The 23618-nt window shown below is 57.4% G+C and overlaps 2 protein-coding genes across 2 annotated transcripts; both read left to right on the plus strand.

The window, feature by feature from the left end:
- The first annotated feature begins 7916 nt into the window (after window positions 1–7916).
- CHMP6 (charged multivesicular body protein 6) lies at window positions 7917–16661 on the plus strand. Its single transcript, XM_055241793.2, has 8 exons — window positions 7917–8110; window positions 10722–10831; window positions 10925–11012; window positions 11578–11664; window positions 13274–13339; window positions 13528–13608; window positions 14879–14933; window positions 15624–16661. The coding sequence occupies exons 1-8, from the start codon at window positions 8048–8050 to the stop codon at window positions 15677–15679; spliced, it is 606 nt and encodes a 201-aa protein (XP_055097768.1). The 5' UTR covers window positions 7917–8047; the 3' UTR covers window positions 15680–16661.
- Window positions 16662–20352: 3691 nt separating this feature from the next.
- Window positions 20353–21126, plus strand: LOC129462102 (uncharacterized; the record flags this gene model as incomplete). Its single annotated transcript, XM_055241796.2, has 1 exon — window positions 20353–21126. A coding segment is annotated over one exon (711 nt), but the record flags the coding sequence as incomplete, so codon positions are not given.
- Between the last annotated feature and the right edge of the window lie 2492 nt (window positions 21127–23618).

Here is a 23618-nt window from a genome sequence, read left to right on the forward strand (position 1 = left end):
GAACGAGAGTCCAGGAGACACCAGGCAGACACTGTGTCTTATTTTATTTTATTTTATTTTAGTTTAGTTTTTTGAGATGGAGTCTCACGGAGTCTCACTCTGTCATCCAGGCTGGAGTGCAGTGGCATGATCTCAACTCACTGCAACCTCCTACTCCCAGGTTCAAGCAATTCTCCTGCCTCAGCCTTCCAAGTAGCTGGGACTACAGATGTGCACCACCACATCAGCTAATTTTTGTATTTTTAGTAGAGACAGGGTTTTACCATGTTTGCCAGGATGGTCTCGAACTCCTGACCTTGAGTGATCTGCCTGCCTCGGCCTCCTAAAGTGCTGGGATTATAGGCATGAGCCACCATGCCCGGCCATCTTTTTTTTTTTTTTTTTTTTTAAATAGAGATGGGGTCTCACTGCGTTGCCCGGGCTGGTCTTGAACTCCTGAGCTCAAACAATCCTCCCACCTTGGCCTCCCAAAGTGCTGGGATTACAGGTGTGAACCACCACGCCCGGCCTTGTGTCATCTTTTATGACCTGGTCTCAGAAGTGGTATGGCACCACTGCTGCCATAATTAAAGGCTCAGTGGTGTGCCACTGTCACCCCTCAGCTCCAAATCCATCCTTCCTGGGCCTGCTTTGTGCTGGCGGAACTGGACTCTGTAAACGTTTCTCCTCTGCTGGCTGGCTCAGTGAGAGGCTTTGATGGGAGAGGGCGCTGGAGGTTGCAGCGAGGCCTGGCAGAGAATGGGGCCCCCCTGTCTGACCCCTTCCTTGCTGCAGCTGCCAGTGGCTCTGTGTGCGGGTGACTCCCCCATGAGCTGCTTCTCGCAGACACCCCCCGTCTGTCGTGCTCCCCAGCAAGATTCTCAAGCACCTGGCAGGAGTTCCTGTTAGAAAAGCTCTGGCCCAGATGCACCTCTCGGCGAGTTTCTCGGCCAACTGGCAGGCTCCCTGCCGACGGCTAGGCTAGGCCCTGCAGCAACTTCCTCCACCACGGGCAGGGGCAGCCTGCAGGGTCCAGCAGAGCCAGGCCCAGCCTTGCGTTGGGATGTTCTTCCAGGTTCTTGGTTTCTCCCCGTGTGCTGTCTGTCCTAGAAACACACGCTGCTTCTGGCACTGCTATTCCTGTATTCCTCAGAGTTCTCTTGTAACCTTTTAATAGTGAAACCTCCTTTTCTAGTTTAGGATTCTTTATATTAAATGTTCCTGTTCAAATTACTGGTGTGGATTCTGTCTCTTGCCTGGAACCTAATGGTACAGAATTAGCACGAGGAGAGGTCCCAGGAGGGCATTTGGGGACTGTTTGCATCATCCCCAGGGTGGGAATGCCTGGCTGAGCTTCCTGCCAATGGGAAACGGGGTGCCGGGCCCCACTTTGCGGTGGATTCGCTGTGGCCTCTGGTTGGGTGAAAGAAAGGGCTGGGTGAGGCTGGTGCCGGGGTGCCCAAGCGGCTGCTGCCCTTCAGAGCAGAACAGCAAGGACACCCCAGGACTGCGGACTGGGGGTTCCTGCTCCACGAACTGGGCGTTCACAGCAATCAGATGGCTGGCAGGAGCAGCTCCTCCCAGACCTCGGGTCAGCTGAGAGGCAGAGAATGTTCGTGGCAGCCCTCACAGGAGCTGCTGTTTGTGGTCCCTACAGGGCTGACATTGCTGGAAATCAAACACAATGTTCAGTCCCGCGCGTCACCTGATCACAGGGTCAGCTGAGCGCACAGCTTTGCCCGTGTCCTCACTTGAGATGCAGAATGCTGACAGGACGGCACCCTTGAGCCAGAGTGGAGGCAGCGCCCGGAACCCCGCAGAGCTCACGATCTGCTCCTGCCAGGGTGCCCCGAGGCTCCCTTGCCAGTGGGAGTGGTGGTGGCTGAGGTTGCTGATGCTCCTGAGTTTGAAAACCCTCTACGAGCCCACCTATGAGACCCTCACGAGATGTTCCCGTCCTCCCCAAGCCAGCACAGCCTCCTCCTGTTGCCAGGAGGCCTATAGTTAGCATCAGATCTTCGGATCCGGGACAGCGCGACACACGAGACGGTAGCTCATGCTGGGGCTTGCAAATTTTTTCTGTAAGAGAACAAACAGCACCCGGGCGTGGTGGCTCACGCTTGTAATCCCAGCACTTTGGGAGGCCGAGGCGGGCGGATTACCTGAGGTCAGGAGTTTGTGATCAGCCTGGTCAACATGGTGAAACTCCATCTCTACCAAAAATACAAAAAAAAAAAATTAGCTGGGCATGGTGGCAGGTGCCTGTAATCCCAGCTACTCGGGAGGCTGAGGCAGGAGAATTGCTTGAACCCGGACGCAGAGGTTGCAGTGAGCTGAGATCTCACTAGTGCACTACAGCCTCGGTGACAAAGTGAGACTCTGTCTCAAAAAAAAAAAAAAAAATAAAAATAAATCAAACAGTAAATATCAGGCTCCGAGAGCCACATACGGCCTCTGGCCACCTCGCTCTTGCTCTTCTCCTCCCTCCTCCGTTCGTCCTCCTTTTTGGTGTTATTCTGTGTGTGTGTGTGTGTGTGTGTGTGTTTGTTTTACAATCCTTAAGAAATGTAAAATCCACTCTTAACTCAAAGGCTGTACAAAAAAAATAGATTCCAGGCCGGATGTGGCCCGCAGGCTGTAGTTTGGCAAACCCTGGCTTACATGCTACAAGAATTCAGAGATATTTCAGATAGATATTGTGGGGAACCTGGGAACCTGCGGGAGTGGATTTGGGGGGTTGGACCGGGAACGCCGAATCGGAACACTAGAGGGGGCTGAAGTCCCTGATCTGAGGGCCTTGCTCGCTCTGCTGGATCTGCAGCTGCAGCCACAGCTAAGAGCTCCCTCGCGTGACGGCTGAAGCTCAGACCTAGAGCCCCGCAAGTCATGAACCCAAGACCCCAGACCCTCCATGGCCTGCTGTGGAGTAGAGAATCCGAAGGTCCACGGACAGGGGCAGTCCGTGAGTGTGACCTGCATGCCCACACCCAGCCACGCCCCACAGGCTCAGAAGCACCACCTTCCCAGACGTGAGGAATACCCCGGCGAGGGGAGCCCCTGCACCCTGAAAAGTCCTGCTACTGCTCTCCTTCGTAGGCCAAGTGTGACCACGGGGAGAGGGGTGCCCCGGCTGAGACGGGCTCCTTGATTTCCATGGGGTGACACATCCCAGAGCAGCAGCAGAACAGGAGACAACCGCCGCCGCCAAGTCCCACACGGGCTGTGTGCACCAGCAGCGGCAGGAGGAACTGGCGCTCAGGATGCAGTGGCCTGCAGGGGCCTCCAGCGAATCACAGTGCCCCAGGTGAAACAAAGGGTTGGCGGACTAGAGTGCCGTTTGTCTTACGCAACAGAAACAAAACTCTGGGTCTAGTGGCCAAACCTGACTTGCGTCACCACAGTGGACAGCCACGGCCTCTCACCTGTTTCCAGGCTGAGCTAATTCACAGACCTGGAGCCCTTGAGTGGGGGGCCAGATTCCTTAAGGGAGACCCCGAAGCATTGCTGCAAGGAATACAGCAGCAAAGCCACGGGAAGGCTCCCCAAAGGGACCTGCACCTGTTTACCAAAGTAACTGCATAACGGGGCGGGGGGGAATACTCAAGCATCTCAGAAATAACAAGACACTGGCATCAAATGGATTCCAGTTTCTCTTTTTTTTTTTTTTTTTTGAGACAGAGTATCGCACTATCGCCCAGGCTGGAGTGCAGTGGTATGATCTTGGCTCACGGCAACCTCCACCTCCCAAGTTCAAGCGATTCTCCTGCCTCAGCCTCCCAAGTAGCTGTGATTACAGGTGCACGGCACCATGCCCCACTAACTTTTGTAGTTTTGTAGAGACGAGGTTTCACTATGTTAGGCCAGGCTGATGTCAAACTCCTGACCTCAGGTGATCCACCCGCCTCAGCCTCCCAAAGTGGTGGGATTACAGGCGTGAGCCACCGCGCATGGCCAGATGGATGCCAATTTCTGACGACTCAAAACACCACTGTGAGCCACCAATCAAAGGGGGATTTTCAGTCATCAGATGAAAGGTGGAGCCTCAGCCCACGTATGACTCACAGGGGCCAGTTGAGCACATTGATTCCCCCTCTAGTTTGTACCCAGTTCTTGAATGTGTGTAATCGAACGAGGTGCACATGGCAATGGGCAAACTCCGCACATGGAAGGGCACAGTGGAAGCCACAAGAACTTCCCCTCTGCCAGGACAGTAAACTCAAAACAATACTGAACCCCTGGGAACTGCAGAGATGAGTGCCTCCATCAAACAGTCAAAAGACTGGCCAGGCACGGTGGCTCACGCCTGTAATCCCCGCAATCTGGGAGGCCAAGGCAGGCGGATCACCCGAGGTCAGGAGTTTGAGACTAGCCTGACCAACATGGTGAAACCCCGTCTCTACTAAAAATACAAAAAAATTAGCCGGGCATCGTGGCGCGGGCCTGTAGTCCCAGCTACTCGGGAAGCTGAGACAAGAGAATTGCTTGAACCCGGAAGGCGGAGGTTGCAGTGAGCCGAGATTGTGCCACTGCACTCCAGCCTGGGTGACCAAGCAAGACTTGGTCTCAAAAAAAAAAAGAAGATTTTTTTTCCATTTTTTTGAGACGGAGTCTCACTCCATCTCCCATGCTGGAGTGCAGTGGCACAATCTCAGCTCACTGCAACCTCCACCTCCCAGGTTCAAGCAATTCTCCAGCCTCAGCCTCCCGAGTAGCTGGGATTACAGACATGCACCACCACACCCAGCTAACTTTTGCATTTTTAGTAGAGGCAGGGTTTCACCATGTTGGTCAGGCTGGTCTCGAACTCCTGAGCTTGGGTGATCCACCTACCTTGGCCTCCCAGTGTGCTGGGATTACAGGTGTGAGCCACTGCACCTGGCCAAAGAAGAGGTTTAATGGCCGGGTGCAGTGGCTCATGCCTGTAATCCCAGCACTTTGGGAGGCCGAGGCCAGTGGATCACGAGGTCAGGAGATCGAGACAATCCTGGCTAACACGGTGAAACCCTGTCTCTACTAAAAATACAAAAAATTAGCCGGGCATGGTGGCGGGTGCCTGTAGTCCCAGCTACTTGGGAGGCTGAGGCAAGAGAATGGCGTGAACCCTGGAGGCGGAGCTTGCAGTGAGCTGAGATCATGCCACTGCACTCCAGCCTGGGCGACAGGGTGAGACTCCGTCTCAAAAAAAAAAAAAAAAAAGAGGTTTAATTGGCTCCCAGTTCTGCAGGCTGTACAGGCATAACACCAGCACCTGCTCAGCTTGTGGGGAGGCCTCAAAGAGCTTTTACTCATGGTGGAAGGTGAAGCGAGAGCAGGCATGTCACGTGGCAAAAGCAGGAACGAGAGACAGTGACCAGACCTCCACAAGACCTCACTCGCCGTCACAAGGACGGCGCCAAGAGGGTGATGCTAAACCATTCATGAGGAAGCTGCCCCCATGACCCAGTCAGCTCCCACCAGGCCCCACCTCCGACACTAGAGATGACATTTCAACATGAGATTTGGGCAGGGACAAACATCCAAACTGTGTCACTCACCTCTTAGGTCTGTGTAGAGGTCAGATGGGTCTTAGAGAGTAACGGGGACTGTGGAGAATTTAATCAGTTGCCGTCATCCCAGTAGCTGCTGCCCCATTAAGAAAATCTTTTCTACAATAAATTAACACACTCCCCTGGCACCTGGTAGCCAGCTAGTGACTTGCCTAATGCTTTTTTCCCTCTATACCAGTTTGCAAAGATCAACAGAAGCCTTTGCTTTTACCCGACCTGGCCAGCAGTACACCGTCACCATCCTGACTCGGGGTGCCTGCCACAGATCTTCATCGCCTGGTGTCCTTGAACATCACACTGATCCACGGACGCACACTAGTCGGGTCCAAGTGAAACAGGAAAGGTTCCCTTTTTCCCCTCGAAGGGCATGCAACAGGGGGAGTGGCTTGCTGCTCCAGTGCCCCATTGCTCAAACCTCTTGGGGAACATACAGACGGGCAGGGTGTGGGGCTCCAACCCCACGGCAGTGTCTAGGGGTGGATGTTTACAGCTCCGGAGGCCCCAGTGGGCGTGTGTTACGGATGCTCTTTTAGTTTAGCTGTCTGCAGGCGGCTTGTGTTAACCAGCTCGATTAGACCCCCATCCTTATCACAAGGACAGAAGGCTTTCTCTATCCCAGGTCCTTGCCTTGGTGGACTGGAAGAATTGGATCATGCTTGGGCTTGGAGAATGGGTGCACGGTTTTATTGAGTGCAGGTAGCTCTCAGCAGACGGGGGAAGCCAGAAGGGGATGGAGTGGGAGGGTTTTCCCCTGGAGTCAGACCACTGAGCAGCCCGGGCTCTCCTCTGACTGCCCCGGCCAAACTCCACCTCATTCCACAGTCAGTGGCCTCCCAGAGCACCAGCATGCTCCCCTCCACACCCTCTCGACATCCAGCCAACGTGTCTTCTTCTGCCAATGTGTTGCTCTCGACATCCAGCCACTTGTGTGTCTGCCTGCTAGAGTCTTGGGGATTTTATAGGGACAGGATGGGGACGTGGCAGGCCAGGGTGGTCTTTGGAAATGCAACATTCCGGCAGGAAAACAAAAATCTCTATCCTCACCTAGGTTTGTGGGCACAGGTGGTGGGGAGATCCCTAGCCAGGGACCAAGCCTTCCTCTACCCAGCTCTTCCTTCCCCCTTCATGAGGAGCAGGGAGTAGTAGCAAGTCTTTTTTTTTTTTTTTTTTCCCAACGTCCCCATGGACACCAAGGAAAAAAGTACTTCAGATGTCTTAGTGACACAAATCAGAGGGTGGGAGATGAACCCCACAAAAATTCAGGGGCCCCCTCACCTCAGAGAAGGTTCTGGAGTCCAAAGGTTTGGAACAGGTGATAATTATTCTCCTTTTGATGTTATTTGTTATATTTTTTGTAGAGACGGGGGGGTGGGTCTTGCTATGTTGCCGGGCTGGTCTTGAACTCCTGGCCTCAAGCCATCCTCAGCTGGGTGCTTTTCTATGACACTTAGTGATGCTCAGGAATCACAGCCAGGATACTCAGGCGGGAACCGGGGGTTGGAAGCGCGGTGGCTTCTCCCTTTTACCCTTTATCCCCCTTCACATGTTTCTTAGCCCCCCAGGGAAGAATGCCTCTGTGGGGAACGCAGCCACGATTCCTTGGAAGGAGAAGTTGAGCCCGGCCATGCTGGGCTTCTCCTGGCACTGTCCACAGACAGGGAGCAGCACAGTGGAAGAGGGAAGATCCCAGGGCTGAAAGGCTGCATGGAGCGGCGCTGCTGGGTGCATTTCAGGGAACACTTTAAAGTGCAAAACAGGCTGGGCACGGTGGCTCACACCTGTAATCCCAGTACTTTGGGAGGCCGAGGTGGGTGGATCACAAGGTCAAGAGTTCAAGAACAGCCTGGCCAATATGGTGAAACCTCGTCTCAACTAACAAAAATTAGCCGGGCGTGGCAGCAGGCACCTGTAGTCCCAGCTACTCAGGAGGCTGAGGCAGGAAAATCACCTGAACCCGGGATGCAGAGTTTGTAGTGAGCCGAGATCGCGCCCCTGCACTCTACCCTGGGCAACAGAGCAGGACTCCATCTCAAAAAAAAAAAAAAAAAAAAAAAAAGTGCAAAACGTTGGATATCACATCACTAAATGCAGCATTTTGTGTTCAGAGCCAGTGGGACAGTGATTCCTGCACAAGATTCCTGAAAGCCTGAGGAGACTGAATTATGTTAATCTGAAAGGATCCCATCTAATTAGGAGATAAGAAATTTTCGCCTTCACCTGCACAGGAAGGGTACACAGAAACACGTCATTTAGAACATCCCGGGCCCTAACATCCAGGTATCCGTGCCACTTCTCTGTACCGGTCCAAGGAGGCCGCGGTGTTCGCGGCGGTCGCCGAGACCGGCGGGCTGTGGTTTCGAACCCGCGGCAACGGCGCGCGGCCGGAGGAGGCGCTCGGGCTTCGCGTTCCGCGGCGCCTGGTCCAGCGCGGCCGCCGTAGCGGGAGGACCCGAGCTACGGTGGCCGCGGGGCGGCGGTGGCGATTGGACTCGGTGGGTCCCGGGCCAGGGGCGGGCGCCGCCATGGGCAACCTGTTCGGCCGCAAGAAGCAGAGCCGCGTCACGGAGCAGGACAAGGCCATCCTGGTGAGGGCCCGGGCCCGGGGCCGGGGCGGGCGGCGGGGCCGGGGCGGGCGGCGGGGCCGGAAGAGCCCCGCGCCCTCGGTCCCCCGCGTTCGGGTGGGGAAACTGAGGCGCAGCGCACTGCCGGGCCACTCGGCCTCTCCGCCCTGCGCCCCTCCTCGCCCGCGGGGCCTCGGGCCGGAGTCTCCTGCGCGGTGCCCTGGCTGCCGACTTCCCCCGGGCCCGTGCGTCCGCCTCTGCGAGCCCCGCCGGGGTGGGCGCGGCTGGTGACTGCGGGATTCGACGCCGGCGTTCGGGGCTTGGCCACAGCCTGGCGGCCTGTCCGTGGGGTCCGCGCGGCGCTGGGCTTTCCCTGGCTCTGAGCCCACGGGAGCAGGTCCCGGCCCCGGGGGTCCCGGCTCTCCCGGAGTCGCTGCCCCCGCCCCTGTCCCGCGGCTCATTTGCCTCCTGGTGCCCTGGGCCGGAGCCCCCGCGGTGCTGCCGGCTTCGCGAGGCAGTGCGGGGCCATCCCCTCTCCCTCACCCCATCCAGGCCGGGACTGGAAGGAAATGTGCCCTGGTCTGAGGAGCGGCCGCCAGGTGCGCCGAACGCCGGCCGGGGTCCTGCCGGATTTCTGCAGCGCCTGGGTGCAGGACCACCGTGTTTGGCGCGTTTGTTTGCGGCGACTCCAGACTGACCCCCCGGGGCACAGGCGGGCCGGTGGTGGTGCCTGTTCCCATGTGAAAGTTAGCTTCTGTAGGAGGAGGAATCGCCTGGCATGTCAGGGACACGGCGGGCTAAGAATAGTCCATTTTCGTAGCGAGATAAACGTGTCACAAAAGAGACCCCGAAATGGGAGCAGGGCTAGTTTTTTCGGATGCTTTCTTTTCTAAATTTTGTGCAACAGAAATAGGTTAATTTTATACTAAAAGAGAAGTGAATGCAAATGAAAGAGGGGATCTTACGTTGGCATCCGAATCCATAAGCTGTGAAAAGAAACAACGGGCACATTTGTCCCTAGAGAAGATGGGCACAGCGCTGGGCACCGTCCCGAGCTGCCTGCAAGACAGCTGGGCCCAGCCTCCATCGTCCACTGTCCATCTACCCTGGCAGCCCCAAGGCACTCCCTCCCCTCTCTTTAAGGACTGAGTTCTGGTTTCTCTTCAAGCAAAGCTTTCCACTTGCCAAGGGTCACTGTGGGCTCTCGGCTGTGCAGACCCGTGTTCCCGGCTGCCGTAGGTCTCCCCGGGATTTCGGGTGCTTGGGAACAGCATCCTTAGCACACAGTAGCTCAAAGGGACTGCTTTTTTTTTTTCTGTTTTTCTAGGCTAATAGGTGTTCCCCACGTGGCCTGTGACCCTCTACTGAGACCTTGTTTTACAGGGGGGGCAGCCTGGCCACACCTGCCTGCCTTTGGCCCCTGGGTCTCCCCAGCAGTGGGGCTGGGCAGGGGACACCTTTCACTGTAGCAACGAGAGGACCCACAGGCCTTGGCACTGCGAAGGGGTGACTCCGTGGGTGGAGGGAGCCGGGAATGAGCCCCCTCAGGTAGAGGGAGCACTCGCTTCCGATGCGGAGCCTTCCCACAGGCCCTGACTGAGCCAATTCCCCTCAGCCTCCCGCCTTAAGGCCATAATCCCTGTGCCTGCATGGGTTCAGCGTTGTCTGAAGTGATGACGTCGAAAATGTAAGGGCCTGATAGGGCAGGACTGGCTGAAGTTCCTCAGTGGCCGAGTGCCCTCTCTGGGGCGGCGCACAGATGAGAGGCGGTCAGCGGGCCGCGGGGCCAAGTGCGTGTCCCTGCAGCTGGATGGTTGGCAAAGGGGCAGGGAAGCCACAGGCACCTCATACAGCTGAAGCCCAAGGAGAGAAGCCGGAGGGATGTCTGAGCCCCGTCCTGGAGGTGTGGCTGGTGGCACTTGGGTACTTGCCACCTGAATGTTCTCAAGTCCGAACTTTTTTTTTTTTTTTTTTTTTTTTTGTTGAGATGGAGTCTCGCTCTGTCACCCAGGCTGGAGCGCAGCCGCGCAATCTCGGCTCACTGTAAGCTCCGCCTCCCGGGTTCACGCCATTCTCCTGCCTCAGCCTCCCGAGTAGCTGGGACTACAGGCGCCACCACCACGCCCGACTAATCTTTTTTTGTGTTTTTAGTAGAGACAGGGTTTCACCGTGTTAGCCAGGATAGTCTCGATCTCCTGACCTCGTGATCCGCCCGCCTGGGCTTCCCAAAATGCTGGGATTACAGGCGTGAGCCACCGCGCCCGGCCGAGTCCAAACCTTTGAGGTCCTGGCAGCTGCTCCCTGACCTGAGCCCAGAGCGCTCGTACCGCTGGCAGGCAGCCTCGAGGGTGGGCCCACGGCAATGCAGTGGTGGTCCTCCCCATCCCTGTGATGGGCTGTGGGGTCCAGGTGACCCTCTGGTGGGGCCGCCCCTCGCGTGGCAGGATGTGGAGCAGTGTCCCTGGCTTCCACCCCCCAGATGTGTCCAGACAGCTCCACCCGTCCCCTGGGAGACAACCCTGCCCCATGAAGGACACTCGTGGAGGGCCGCCTGGCCTCCATGTCTGGCGTGCAGTAGCGCGGCCAGGGCCCCCAGCATGGGCTCAGTGACATCAGGCCCTCTCTCTCTTGGCAGCAACTGAAGCAGCAACGGGACAAGCTGAGGCAGTACCAGAAGAGGATCACCCAGCAGCTGGAGCGCGAGCGGGCCCTGGCCCGGCAGCTGCTGCGGGACGGCAGGAAGGAGTGAGTGGGCCCGGGCAATGTGGGCACCCTGTCGGAGGGGGTGGGGGGCCCGGGCAGGGCCACAGCGGGTCACTCTTGGGCTTCCCTCTGCAGACGGGCCAAGCTGCTGCTCAAGAAGAAGCGATACCAGGAGCAGCTCCTGGACAGGACGGAGAACCAGATCAGCAGCCTGGAGGCCATGGTAGGCTGCCGGGTGCTTCGCCCTGGGGTGTAGGTGCAGCTGAAGGCAGCTCCGCCTGGCTGCGTGGACATCAGAATTTCTCCTGAGAGTTGAAAGCTCCTCCTCTCAGATGCCTGGAGCTGAAGCTGACCTGAAGAGGGGCGGGCCTGGAATCCCGGGGAGTCTGCCAGGAAGCTAATGGTCTTAAGGGGTTGGGGGGCAGGTTGGCTCTCGCAGGACTGAGGTGGGGAAGACTGGGCCACCCCTGGGTGGTGTGGGTAGGTCAGGGGTCTGCATGGGAACTGAGTGTCCCTGGTGTTAGGGATCCGAGTGGCGTGGTTCTGCTCTTTGGTAACCAGAGCTACTAACAAGCAACCAGTGGTCCCAAGTGTCTCCCCGGCACCTTCTCAGCCCTGCACGTCCCCACCTGGCAGTGGGAGAGGACAGGGAGGAGCAGGTGTCAAGAGTCGCCCTCACATCCAGCAGCACCCTCCCAGCAGCGGTGTCATCCTGAACCCTGCCCCTGGGCTGGGAGGAGGGCACGCCGGACCCCCAGCACCTGCGTCTGCTGTGGTTTCCTTTTCAGGTTCAGAGTATTGAGTTTACCCAGATCGAAATGAAGGTGATGGAGGGGCTGCAGTTTGGAAACGAGTGTCTGAACAAGATGCACCAGGTGGGTGTCTGCAGGGCCAGGGGCGTGGAGGCGTGGGGATCCCAGTGGGGCTGGAGCTGGGGCTAGGGCGGGGGGCTTGTCCCACGGTGTTCGTGTCAGACACAGGGCAAGAGGCTGGCAGGGGAGATGTGTTGGGTGCTGCCAGGCAGGCAGGGAGGCAGTGACCTGAGGGTGGGGTGCAGCACAGGCTGGGAACTGTGGGAACTGGGCCCTCAGGCGCCGAAGTGACATAGAAGGGAAGTCTGAGGGTGGGGAGGGGGCCGGCAGACTAATCACAGAAGGCTTCCTGGAGGTGGTGGGGCGTGGTGGCTCACACCTGTAATCACTTTTGGAGGCTGAGGCAGGCAGATCACCTGAGGTCAGGAGTTCAGACCAGCCTGGCCAACATGGTGAAACCCTGTCTCTACTAACAAAACAAAAATGAGCCAGGTGTGGTGGCAGCCACCTGTAAACCCAGCTACTCAAGAGGCTGAGGCAGGAGAATCGCTTGAACCGGGAGGCAGAGGTTGCAGTGAGCTGAGATTGCACCATTGCACTCCAGCCTGGGCGATAAGAGCAAAACTCCGTCTCAGAAAAAAAAAAAAAAAAAAAAGAAGGCTTCCTGGAGGAGGTGAATACCAGCCTCGTCTCAGGCCGGGCATGGCTGTGAAGCCCAGCGTGGCCATAACACGTTCCCCCACCAACCCCATCACACTCCTGACGGGGGGGGGTGGGGGGGGGGGTGGGGGGGGGGTGGGCCAGTGGGTGGGGCTAGTTGGAGAGCCGGGGACTCACCTGGCGGGAGGTCTGGCTGTGCCACTTTTCCAAGTGTTTGGTGAGTCCTGGTGGTGTGTGCCGGTCAAGCACAAGTGGCCCTTTGACCTTGCCACTCAAAAGAAATCAAGTCACTTGCCCAGAATGTTCCACCTTTTGCTTATTTTTACCAGTGGCTGTGAGAGCTGACTCAGGTGTGAGAAGGGGCAGCGGGTGTCAGAGCAGTGCAGTCTCGGCCTCTGAAAAGACTCATCAAACGGCTCCTGTGGCCTCAGGACGGGGCCGTGCCTGGGACACACGTGGCCTGGCCTCATTTAAACAGGGACAGGAGCTGGGTATGGTGGCACGCATCTATAGTCCCAGCTACTTGGACCGATCGCTTGAGCCCAGCCTGGGCAACACAGCCAGACCTTGTCTTTAAAAATAAATAAATAAAAATTGGCTGGGTGCGGTGGCTCACGCTTGTAATCCCAGCACTTTGGGAGGCCGAGGCGGGCGGATCATGAGGTCAGGAGATCGAGACCACGGTGAAACCCCATCTTTACTAAAAATATAAAAGATTAGCTGGGCGTGGTGGCAGGCGCCTGTAATCCCAGCTACTCGGAGAGGCTGAGGCAGGAGAATGGCGTGAACCCGGGAGGTGGAGCTTGCAGTGAGCTGAGATCGTGCCACTGCACTCCAGCACTCCAGCCTGGGTGGCAGAGCGAGACTCCGTCTCATAAATAAATAGATAAAAATAAATAAGTAAAAATAAACAGAGGGATGAGGCTGTGGCCCTGAGAGCCCAGGAGGCCTCTGTCGGGGTCTACCATTGGCCTCACCGACAGGCGTCAACACCCGTCACCCCCATCCGCAGGTGATGTCCATTGAAGAGGTGGAGAGGATCCTGGACGAGACACAGGAGGCCGTGGAGTACCAGCGGGTAGGTGGCACCCCGACCAGCCTGCCCCCAACTGTGGGAACCCACAAGGCCACCCTCGAGGGCCAAACTGTCCCACATCCTACAGTGGCCGCCTTCTCTCAAGGGGACGAGACCCAGCCACAGGCCGTCTCCTTCCTCCCTGAGGGGCCGCCTCCTCGCTGCTCTTACCACCGCCTGTCCTTTTGCAGCAAATAGATGAGCTTCTAGCAGGAAGCTTCACTCAGGAGGATGAAGACGCCATCCTGGAGGAGCTGAGCGCCATCACTCAGGTAACGGCCCCCCGGGACCGAGCCGTCACTTGGGCGATGGGACCCCCAGGACCGAGCGGTCACTCGGGCGATGGGACCCCCAGGACCGAGCCGTCACTCGGGCGATGGGACCCCCAGGACCCAGCAGTCACTCGGGCGATGGGACCCCCAGGACCGAGCCGTCACTTGGGCGATGGGACCCCCGGACCGAGCCGTCACTCGGGCGATGGGACCCCCAGAGCTCAGACCCCCAGGAGGCCCTGCCCCTGGTGATCTCATATGTGGTGTCCCTTATGCAAATAGTCTGGGATTTGTGACTGGTTGTCCTACCTGAGGTGACTCTGTTTCCAGGGTTGCTCACCCGACGGTCTGGTGCAGGCAGGCTGGCCCGTGCCCTGGATGCAGTGGGGATGCTGGGCTTTCCTGGCGCCGACGGTCTGGTGCAATCAGGCTGGCCCCGTGCCCTGGACAGAGCGGGGAGGCTGGGCCTTCCTGGCGTCTCGGCCCCTTTCTGTCCCCGGCTGTCATGGATGTGGTGCTTGATCCGTGGGCTGGCTTTCCCCAGCCGTGGCTGCTGACTCACGTCCCACACAGGCCCTCGCTGCGGGGGCCACGTCCTGGCCCCAGGCTCACATCCAGGCTCTGAGTCTGCATTTGCTCCCCGACAAAGGGGTTGTCCTCTCTGTGGGCCCCTGCCTCAGTCTGCCAAATTCTCATGGTGCCCCCAGAGCCGGCCCCTGCCCCAGCCCTGCTGCCAGCTGCCCCGGCACCCTGGTGCTGTGCGGCCCGTGGTGCCTGCGCCCACTTGCTTGCTCAGTTACTTTCTCCTGAGGGTCCCAGTCCTTGGGGGCCTCCAGGGAAGGCCAGCTGAGAGGCGGAAGCACCTGTGCTGGCTTAGGCAGCCAAGCTCACTGGGCCAGCATTGTACCACAGCCCACCCTGCAGTGGTGGACACCAGCATGACCTGGGTGTCTGTGTCACCCACCCCTCGGTCCCTGAGAGCCAGGGTCTCTGGGGCACACCCAGGACGTGGCCTCCTTACAGCCCCTCAGGGCCCCAGGGTCTGTTGGGAGGAGCCTCCATGGTAGCGGCTACGTCACCACCTAGGGGATTCTGTGGCACCAGAAGCCGGGGCAGGTGCAGACTTGGGTCTTCTGAGCAGCACGTTCCTGTCCACTTTAACTCCAGCTGAGAGCGGCTGACTGACAGGATCCGTGTCCTCTCAGGGAGGCCCAGGCAGCCCGGGGCAGACCTGTCACCTGCTCACAGCCTTACCCTTTGCTTCTTGCAGGAACAAATAGAGCTGCCAGAGGTTCCCTCCGAGCCCCTTCCTGAGAAGGTCCCAGGTATTTCCATGTTTGGTTCTTCTGAATGGTTGGAATTCGCAGAAGAGCAGTGGACTCTAGAAGGGAACAAGACAGAATGCTCCCAGCCCTTCTCACTTGGCCTTCCCGGGCCATGGACGAGCCCTGCTGCCTGGCTGTGTGGCTCAGGGGCGGCGTGCCTGGCCGTGAGGTTGGGCTTGGGTTTACCAGGGGTTGGGTAACTGGGTAACCTCGTAAGAGAGCCATACCCCATCCAAAGAGGCACATTCAGAAATCAGAACTGGGAGAAAGGCTTCTTCAGCAGCACCAGCTCATTCCCAGGGTCTAGCCCAGGATTAGCCGTCAGCCAGGGATGGCTCTCCCCATGGCACCATTCAGCACAGGCTCTCCAACCTGCCCACTGGGAACCTGACTTTTTAGAACCGTCCATCCACGTTTGTTCTGTTCCTTTACCCATCTTTGGGGCTCTTCTCTCTGGGTCCCGCTGGGAGGAGCTGTGCTTTCCTGGCCCACTGTCCCGTGTCCCTGGCCCTGTCTGTCAGCCCCTTTGGCTTCCTGTTTGTCACTTGCCTCCCCCAGAGCTGGGCGTGCCCTTCCCTAGTGCGAAGTCCCCGGAACTGGCCCTTGCCACCCCTGTGGCCTCGTCCCTCTCTGGAGGTCTCTGCCTGTGGGTCTGTGGCGTGTCATAAACATCTCTTGTTTCCTCCACAGAAAACGTCCCTGTCAAGGCCAGGCCCAGGCAGGCGGAGCTGGTGGCAGCTTCGTAACGTGGCCTTCTCTTGCGGGACTTGCGGGGATGCCCCAGGGACCGTGGCCTACAGAGAGTTTGGGTCATGGCCGGCCCCTGACCGGGTTCCCTGGAGCCCAGCGCGCACGGTGCTGAGCAGAGCCGCAGCCACGCAGGCGCACGTGCAGGAGGACTCCAGAGCGCCTCCTGGCGGCCTCGAGCCTGAACGCACTCAGGCGCCACTGGCCTGCTCTCAGTCTGGATTAAACCCTCGGCCGAGCCCAGCTTCTGCCGGTTGTGGGCTCCCCCGGTGGCCGCGGCCCAGGCCCGACGCCTCTGGTGCTGTTCCCCTGCAGTCCCAGCCCCGCGTGGCTCGCGCTCATCTGTGAGGAAGACACCTCCAGACCTTGGGGTCCCTGTGCTTCCTCTTGCTCCTCACTGCTCCCGTTAGCTGGTGCAGGCTTCCGTTAAGGGGTCCCTCCCTTGGCCTGGCTTCCCGGCACACCTCAGCTTCCCTGCTGGTGGGGGGATCCCCAGGAAACCAGCATGTGCTGAACCTCTCCGTGCCTCTGCCTCCGCGCCCCAGACGCCCACCTCCCGTTTGAAGGTGGCAGGCCATGGGCGTTCCTGCTGGATTGACGACTCCCAGAGCCCTGACTCCCGCCTCGCCACTCACGGCTCTGTCCACCAGGGCTCGGCCCTGCTGAGAAAGGACCTCCGATGCTCGGGAGACGCTGCTCCGGCAGGTGCAGCCCCGGAAGTTTGTCCGTGGGGGTCGCTGCGGCTGGGGCTCATGGAACTGTGAGACCAGGCACCCTCCTGCCCTGCGGGTCCCCGAGCCACCAGCAGCCAGGACCGGAGGCTGTGGGGCATGGCGTGACTTCTCGTGCACAGGGCTGGTTTGGTTATGAGACGATCTCGCTGGGACCGCCCCTGCCCGTGGAAAGCCACAAGGACAAAGGGAGCCGCCACCTCGACCCCCAGACAGGCCGGCCCATATTAAAGTTGGCCCTGCACGCCCACTGCCTCGTGGACTTGGGTGCAGTGGGCACCTAGGCATGGCTCCCTCTGTGGGAGTGTGGGTGGGTTGTGTGTGGCCCCTCCCCCACGGTGGCCCTGACCAAAGCCTGGCGCCTTGACCAACACAGGGATGCTCACTGGAGGGCTCCTGCCCAGTCAGGCCAGGCCTGGGCTCTGCATGCGTGAGATGGAAGCTCTGGGCCCTGACGGCCACCTCTGGGCAGCTGCCCTCCGTGAGGGCCAGGGTGCTGCTCTGACCAGGCTGGCTGCCTGTCTCCCTCGCGTGGCTTTGTGTAATCCTGGGTCTGAGGGCGGGCGGCCATGCGAGGGACACAGACAGTGCGGTGCCCCCAAAGGGTGGTGGGTTTGTGGTCCTGGTGCCCAGGTGGGAATCTTGATGTGCAGGGAACACGCTGGGCAGGTGTCCCCCAAGGGGTGGCTCCACACCCTGCACCAGTGGGCACCGGGGTGGTGGCCCCGCACTGCTGGGTCTCAGGACTGAAGAAGCTGAAGACCTGGGTTTGCGGGAAAGTCTTGTTTCTCCACGTGGTGGCAGCTCTCCTGTGGTGCGTGTGTCAGCTGGGGGTGAGGGGGTCTTCCAACCACCCTTGCAGGGATTCTGCAGAAAACTAGTTGGTTGGGGCTCCTCCTGTCTGTCCCCAGCACTGCCAGGCAGCCTGGAGGGTGTCTCATGATGAGGCTCCAGCCCCATGACCTGCTCCCTGCAGCAGTGCGTCCCAGGCCCGTGGAGCACCAGCTCTGGGTCCCCTCCTTTCCCTCTGCCTCCATTAGAACCCAGGGGCTTCTGCCAGAGAGGCCGGGTGTTCTGGCAGCATTTTGTGGCAGGACTTTGCTCTCAGCCCCAACCGGCACAGCTGTCCACAGTGCCCTCCCCCTTGTGCCAAGTTCCTGGTCAGAGCCCAGGAGGCCATCCAGGGAACGCCAATAACCGTCCGTCCCTGCTATAGCACAGCCGGGAGTGGGGTGGGGTCCCAGTTCCCTCCTACTATCGAAGAAGTTAGAGCCTGAGTACTAATCAGCTGTGTTCTGTTTACCAGTGTTCCTCCCTGGATCTCGCAAGGGTCTGCCCAGACAACCCAGAGTGACCTTGAGCTGATTCCCAACTCTGGCATTGGTGTGGCCTGGCTGGCCAGCTCCTGGTTCTGTCGGGCTAGTGGCAGCACCCCCTGCCAGCAAGGTGCAGAGCCCAGTGCTGGCCGGAGCCTGACCAACCTGATCTCCTAATCCAGGTTGAGGACACAGGAGCATGTCCATCACAAGTCAAAATCAGATGTGGAACCTCAGGGCGGAGCTGGTGTCCTGCCAGAGATGCCTTGGGGGCCAGGGGGAGGACTTGGAGGAGGCGAGGCTGCAGAGGGCAGGGACACAGAGTAGGGGGGTCACATAAAGGGTGGCTCAGAGAGTGGGGGAGGGGCATAAAGGAGGAGCCATAACCAGCAGCTTTGAGGGGTGTTGGAGCCCCCCAGCCACAGAGGACTTCCCAGGGAGGGAATGGGGTGTAGTGTGGAAGTGGTGCCCTCATTTTCAGAGGCTGCAGACACTGCTGGAAGGCACACTTGCCACGGGGCAGGCAGTGTGGCAGTTAGAAATGTGTGGGATGGGATGGGCGCGGTGGCTCACGCCTGTAATCCCAACACTTTGGGAGGCTGAGGCGGGCGGATCACGAGGTCAAGAGATCAAGACCATCCTGGCCAACTTGGCGAAACCCCGTCTCTACTAAAAATACAAAAATTAGCTGGGCGTGGTGGAACGTGCCTGTAGTCCCAGCTACTGGGGAGGCTGAGGCAGGAGAATCACTTGAACCTGGGAGGCAGAGTTTACAGTGAGCAGAGATCATGCCACTGCACTCCAGCCTGGCGACAGAGCGAGACTCTTTCAAAAAAGAAATGTGGGGGACGGAATGGCGGGGCCATCCTGGACGGGATGGGGCCCCTGACCCCTGTGTGCCTGTGCTCAGCCAGCTCCTGTGCAGAGCAAGTACTCGGGGGAGGGAGGATGGTTTGCTCTAAACTCAGATCCCAACTGGTGTCTGACTTGGCCGCAGAATCCTTTGGGTCCTGGTTTCTTCATACATGCAATACTGGGGGTGTGGCCTTGGGGGTCTCTTCCAGCTGAGTCCACTTCTGTCCCCAGCCTGTAAACTGTCTGCACCTATTGACTCTTGATGGTCTCTCAGGGACTCAACTTCAGAAACTCAATCCATTTTGTGCTGCTATCACAGAATGCTTGAGACTGGGTAATTTATAATGAACAATCAACTGGCTCACAGTACTGGACAGGTGCCAGCATCTGGCAGGGCCGTCCAGCTGCATCATCACATGGTAAAAGGCAGGCGGGGAGCCACCCCACCCTTTTATAACCAATCCCAGCCGTTAGGGCGCAGCCTTCATGGCCTAACCACCCTCTAAAGGTCCCACTCTCGATACTGTTACAAAGGCAATGAAATTTCAACAGGTTTTGGAGGGGACAAACATTCAAACCATAGCAGAAAGTGTGGAAGGAAAAATAACCACACTGAACAGAACGACCATGGTAATTAAACCCCAAGTGCAGCTATGACCCGTTTTACATCATCCTGGAGAGAACAGTGCAGCTCCAGTACTTGCTAAGCTGCAGAGACAGGGTCCATCCAACTCGACGGCATCCAGCAGCCACTCCAGGCCGCCAGCAGACAGATGTTGGGAGCAGCACTGATAGTTTGGTTTTTGTTAGTTTTTTTAGGACAGGGTCTCACTTGCCCAGGCTGGAGTGCAGTGGTGTGATTATGGCTCACTGCAGCCTGGAACTCTGGGGCTCAAGTGATGCTCCCACCTCAGCCTCCCGAGTAGCTGGGACTACAGGTGTGTGCCACCAAATCCAGCTAATTTTTGTTACTTTTTGTAGAGATGGGGTCTCACTATGTTGCCCAGGCTAATAGCTTTTTAAAAAATGATCATACAGGACGGCTGGGTGCAGTGGTTCACGCCTATAATCCCAGCACTTTGGGAATCCCAGCACTTTGGGAGGCCGAGGCAGGCAAATCACCTGAGGTCAGGAGTTCAAGGCCAGCCTGACCAACATGGAGAAACCCCATCTCTACTAAAAGTACAAAATTAGCCGGGCGTGGTGGCACATGCCTGTAATCCCAGCTACTCGGGAAGCTGAGGCAGGAGAATCGCTTGAACCCAGGAAGCGGAGGTTGCAGTGAGCCGAGATCGCGCCACTGCACTCCAACCTGGGCAACAGTACAAGACTCCATCAGAAAAAAAAAAAAGATCATAAAGGAAGACAGAAGTTCGATTTTACGTACACTGCTGTAATTTCAGCACATGTGGACTCGTGTAACCACCACCATAACCTTCCATCACCGCTGAAACTCCCTCCCGCCAGCCGTTTAGGGTTGCCCCTTTCCCCCAACCCCACCAGCCCCTGGTGACCACTGATCTGTCCTCCAACCCATAGTGTTTTTCCGGGAATGTCACATAAACAGAAGCCGACCATGGGTCACCTTTCTGGCACCTTTCTCCCTGCACAAAGTCTTTGTCCTTGTGAAGTTGTCACGTGCCAAACGCTTGTCCGTTTTTCCTGCTGGGTAATACTCCCGGTGCCGCCCTTGCTGTTCGTTGATGCACATCTAGCTGCTTTTCGCTGGCTGTCAGCGGGACTGCTAGGGACATTGCCACGGAGCTGTGAGATCGGAGTTTCCTCTCTCCGGTGACCCTGAGCTGCGCCTTTCTCAGCCGCCTCCCAAGGCCCCAGGCGCTCTGCGGGGGCTCTGGCGGGCTTGGTGGGGGGTGGGTGTTCTCGTTATTTCAGCGGCGCTGCCCCTGCCCCTGCGGGAGGGACTGTGGGACCCGAGACATCCCCGCCTGGCCTCCCCTCCCCACCCCGGAGTGGGGCTCCCCCCCCACAACCTCGGGTAAAGACGCTTCTGGAAGGAAGGGCGCCCATGGCAACCTCACGGGCTGGGGAGGCCGGGACCGCTGCCCCCTCCGCCCCTCGACCCCCGCCCCCCGCCCTTCCTGGCTGCGGTTGGACCCGGCTGTGCGGGGCGCGAGGCTGCCTTCCCGGGGATCACCAGGGACCAACCGGCGCGCTCCCTGGGAATCCGCACCCCTGGCCCCAGCGCTCCGGAGCGACCCGGGTCAGCCCCTGGCTGCCTGCAGTGGGCCCCTGGGCGAGCCCCGGGCGGACCCAGGAGTGAGCACCTGGTGGGCGGCAACGATGATCCCGCGAGGGAAGCGCAGGGGCGGCAGGAGCTGTGGCAGCAGCCCCAGGATGGGGCGCGGGGAGCACGCTGAGATGTCCTTTCCCGCAGCGGCCCCGCAGTTGAAGCGTGGGTTTGGGTTTTGGTTTTTCTTTGTGGCAACAGTTCTGTTGAGATATTACTCGCCTGCCATATAACTCACCCATTTTAAGAGTACACCTCAGGGGTCCTGCGTGTATTGACAAACCCGCCGCCGTCACCACAGCCAATTTCAGAACATTCTCATCTCTTCAAAAGAAACCCTGTACCCTTCAGCTGTCACCCTCCTGGTCCCCATCCGGTCCTCGTCCCGCCCTCAGCAGCCACGCACTGCCTGTAAAGTCCCCTGTCCTGCCCTGTGGGTGGAATCTATACCTTGGGGTCTGTTGTGACTTTCACCTAACAGCCTTTCCAGGCTCAGCTGTGCTATCGTATGGACCAGTACTTTGTGGGGGGTTTGTTTTATTTTTGTTGGGGTGTGTGTGTGTGTGTGTGTTTGAGCCGGACGTGGTGGCGGGCGCCTATAATCCCAGCTGCTCAGGAGGCTGAGGCAGGAGGATCACTAGAGCTCAGGAGTCTGAGGCTGCAGAGTTGATCATGCCACTGGACTCCATCCTGGGCGACAGAGCAAGACTCTGTCTTTAAAAAAAAAAAAAACAATAACAAGGCCAGCTGAGGTGGCTCACCCCTGTAATCCTAGTATTTTGGGAGGCCGAGGCAGGTGGATTACCTGAGATCAGGAGTTTGAGACCAGCCTGACCAGCATGGAGAAACCCCGTTTCTACTAAAAATACAAAATTAGCCAGGCGTGGTGGTGCACTTTGCACTTCCAGCCTGGGTGACAGAGCGAGACTCTGTCTCAAAAAAAAAAAAAAGACACACAAAAAAACAAAAATCAGCCAGGTGTGGTGGTGCGCACCTGTAGTCCCAGCTACTCGGGAGGCTGAGGCAGGAGAATCACTTGAACCCGGGAGTCAGAGGTTGCAGTGAGCCGAGATCGCGCCACTGCACTCCAGCCTGGCAACAGAGCAAGACTCCGTCTCATATAAAGAAACAAAACAAAAATAAATTTTAAAAATAAAAACATTCCTTTACAGGTTTCTATGTGGACAGGGTCTGCTCTTGGGTCTGCACCTGGGAGTGGAATTGCTGGGTTGTGTGGTAACTGGATGTTCACTCATATGACAAATGACCACACTCTTTTCCACAGTGGCCGATGGTTCTGGTCTCTCTACAGCCTCACCAACTCTTACATTCTTTTTGATTACAGCCACTCTAGCAGGCATGAGGTGGTACGTCATTGTGGCTTTGACCTGCGTTTCTCTGATGTCGAATGGTGTTGAGCATTTTTTCGTGGGTGTTGCTGGCCATTTGCATATCTTAGAGAAATGTCTATTCAGATAATTTGCCTATTTTTAATTGGGTTAGTTGTCTTTTTATTGAGTTGTAATACTTTGTTCGGGATACTAGACCCTTACTAGATACATGATTTGCAAATATTTTCACCCATTCTTTGGGATGTCTTGTTTATATTTTTGATGGTGTCCCTTGAAGCACAAAAGTTTTTAATTTTGATGAAATCCGATTTATTTTTTTTGTTGTTCCTTGTGCTTTTGGTGTCATAGCTAAGGAACCCCTGCCTAATCCAAGATCATGAAGATTTGTGTCTATGATTTCTTAACAGTTTTATAGTTTATTTATATTTATATAAATATGTTTTTGAGACAGGGTCTCGCTCTGTCGCCCAGGCTGGAGTGCAGTGGTGTGACAGCTCACTGCAGCCTTGACCTCCCTGGGCTCAGGTGATCCTCCCACCTCAGCCTCCTGAGTAGCTGGGACCACAGGCACATACCACCCAACTGGGCTAATTTTTTTTTACTTTTTTATTTTTTATTTATTTATTTTTCTTGACACAGAGATTTCTCATCGCTCAGGCTGGAGTGCAGTGGCGCAATCTTGGCTAACTGCGACTTCCACCTCCCGGGTTCAAATGATTCTTTTGCCTCAGCCTCCCTAGTAGCTGGGATTACAGGCATGCACCACCACGCCTGGCTAATTTTTGTATTTTTAGTCGAGATGGGGTTTCGCCATGTTGGCCAGGCTGGTCTGGAACTTCTGACCTCAGGTGATTTGCCCGCCTTGGCCTCCCAAAGTTCTGGGATCACAGGTGTGAGCTACTGTGTATTTTTATTTTTGTAGAGACAGGGTATCACTGTGGTTGCACAGGCTGGTAAAATTTTAATTATTATTATTTTTTTTTTTTATGAGTTGGTGCCGGACAGAGTCTTGCTCTGTGGCCCAGACTGAAGTGCAGTGGTGTGATCTCGGCTCACTGGAACCTCCGCCTCCTGGGTTCAAGCAATTCTACTGCCTCAGCCTCCCAAGTAGCTGGGACTACAGGCACTTACCACCACACCCAGCTAATTTTTAGCACAGACAGGGTTTCGCTCTGTTGGCGAGGCTGGTCTTGAACTCCTGACCTCAGGTGATCTGCCCAGCTCAGCCTCCCAAAGTGCTGGGATTGCAGCCGTGAGCCACCGTGCCCGGCTTGACTTCTTCCTTTTATATGTGGGTATTTTTCTGTCCCAGCGTCATTTGTTAAAAAGACAGTTCTTTCTCCGTGTAATTGTTTTGGCACCATGTGGAAACCTGCTGTCTGTAGCCGCGAGCTTCTTTCCACCCCTCAGTTCTGTCCCATTGCTCTGTGTGTCTA

Source organism: Symphalangus syndactylus, chromosome 14 (assembly GCF_028878055.3).
Source record: "Symphalangus syndactylus isolate Jambi chromosome 14, NHGRI_mSymSyn1-v2.1_pri, whole genome shotgun sequence".
In the NCBI taxonomy this organism is placed as follows: domain Eukaryota; kingdom Metazoa; phylum Chordata; class Mammalia; order Primates; family Hylobatidae; genus Symphalangus; species Symphalangus syndactylus.

Coding starts and splice junctions, on each gene's coding strand:
- CHMP6 (XM_055241793.2), top strand. CDS start 8,048: ATGGGCAACCTGTTCGGCCGCAAGAAGCAGAGCCGCGTCACGGAGCAG. Junction 8,111..10,721: donor AGCAGGACAAGGCCATCCTG/GTGAGGGCCCGG, acceptor CTCTCTTGGCAG/CAACTGAAGCAGCAACGGGA. Junction 11,013..11,577: donor TCAGCAGCCTGGAGGCCATG/GTAGGCTGCCGG, acceptor TTTCCTTTTCAG/GTTCAGAGTATTGAGTTTAC.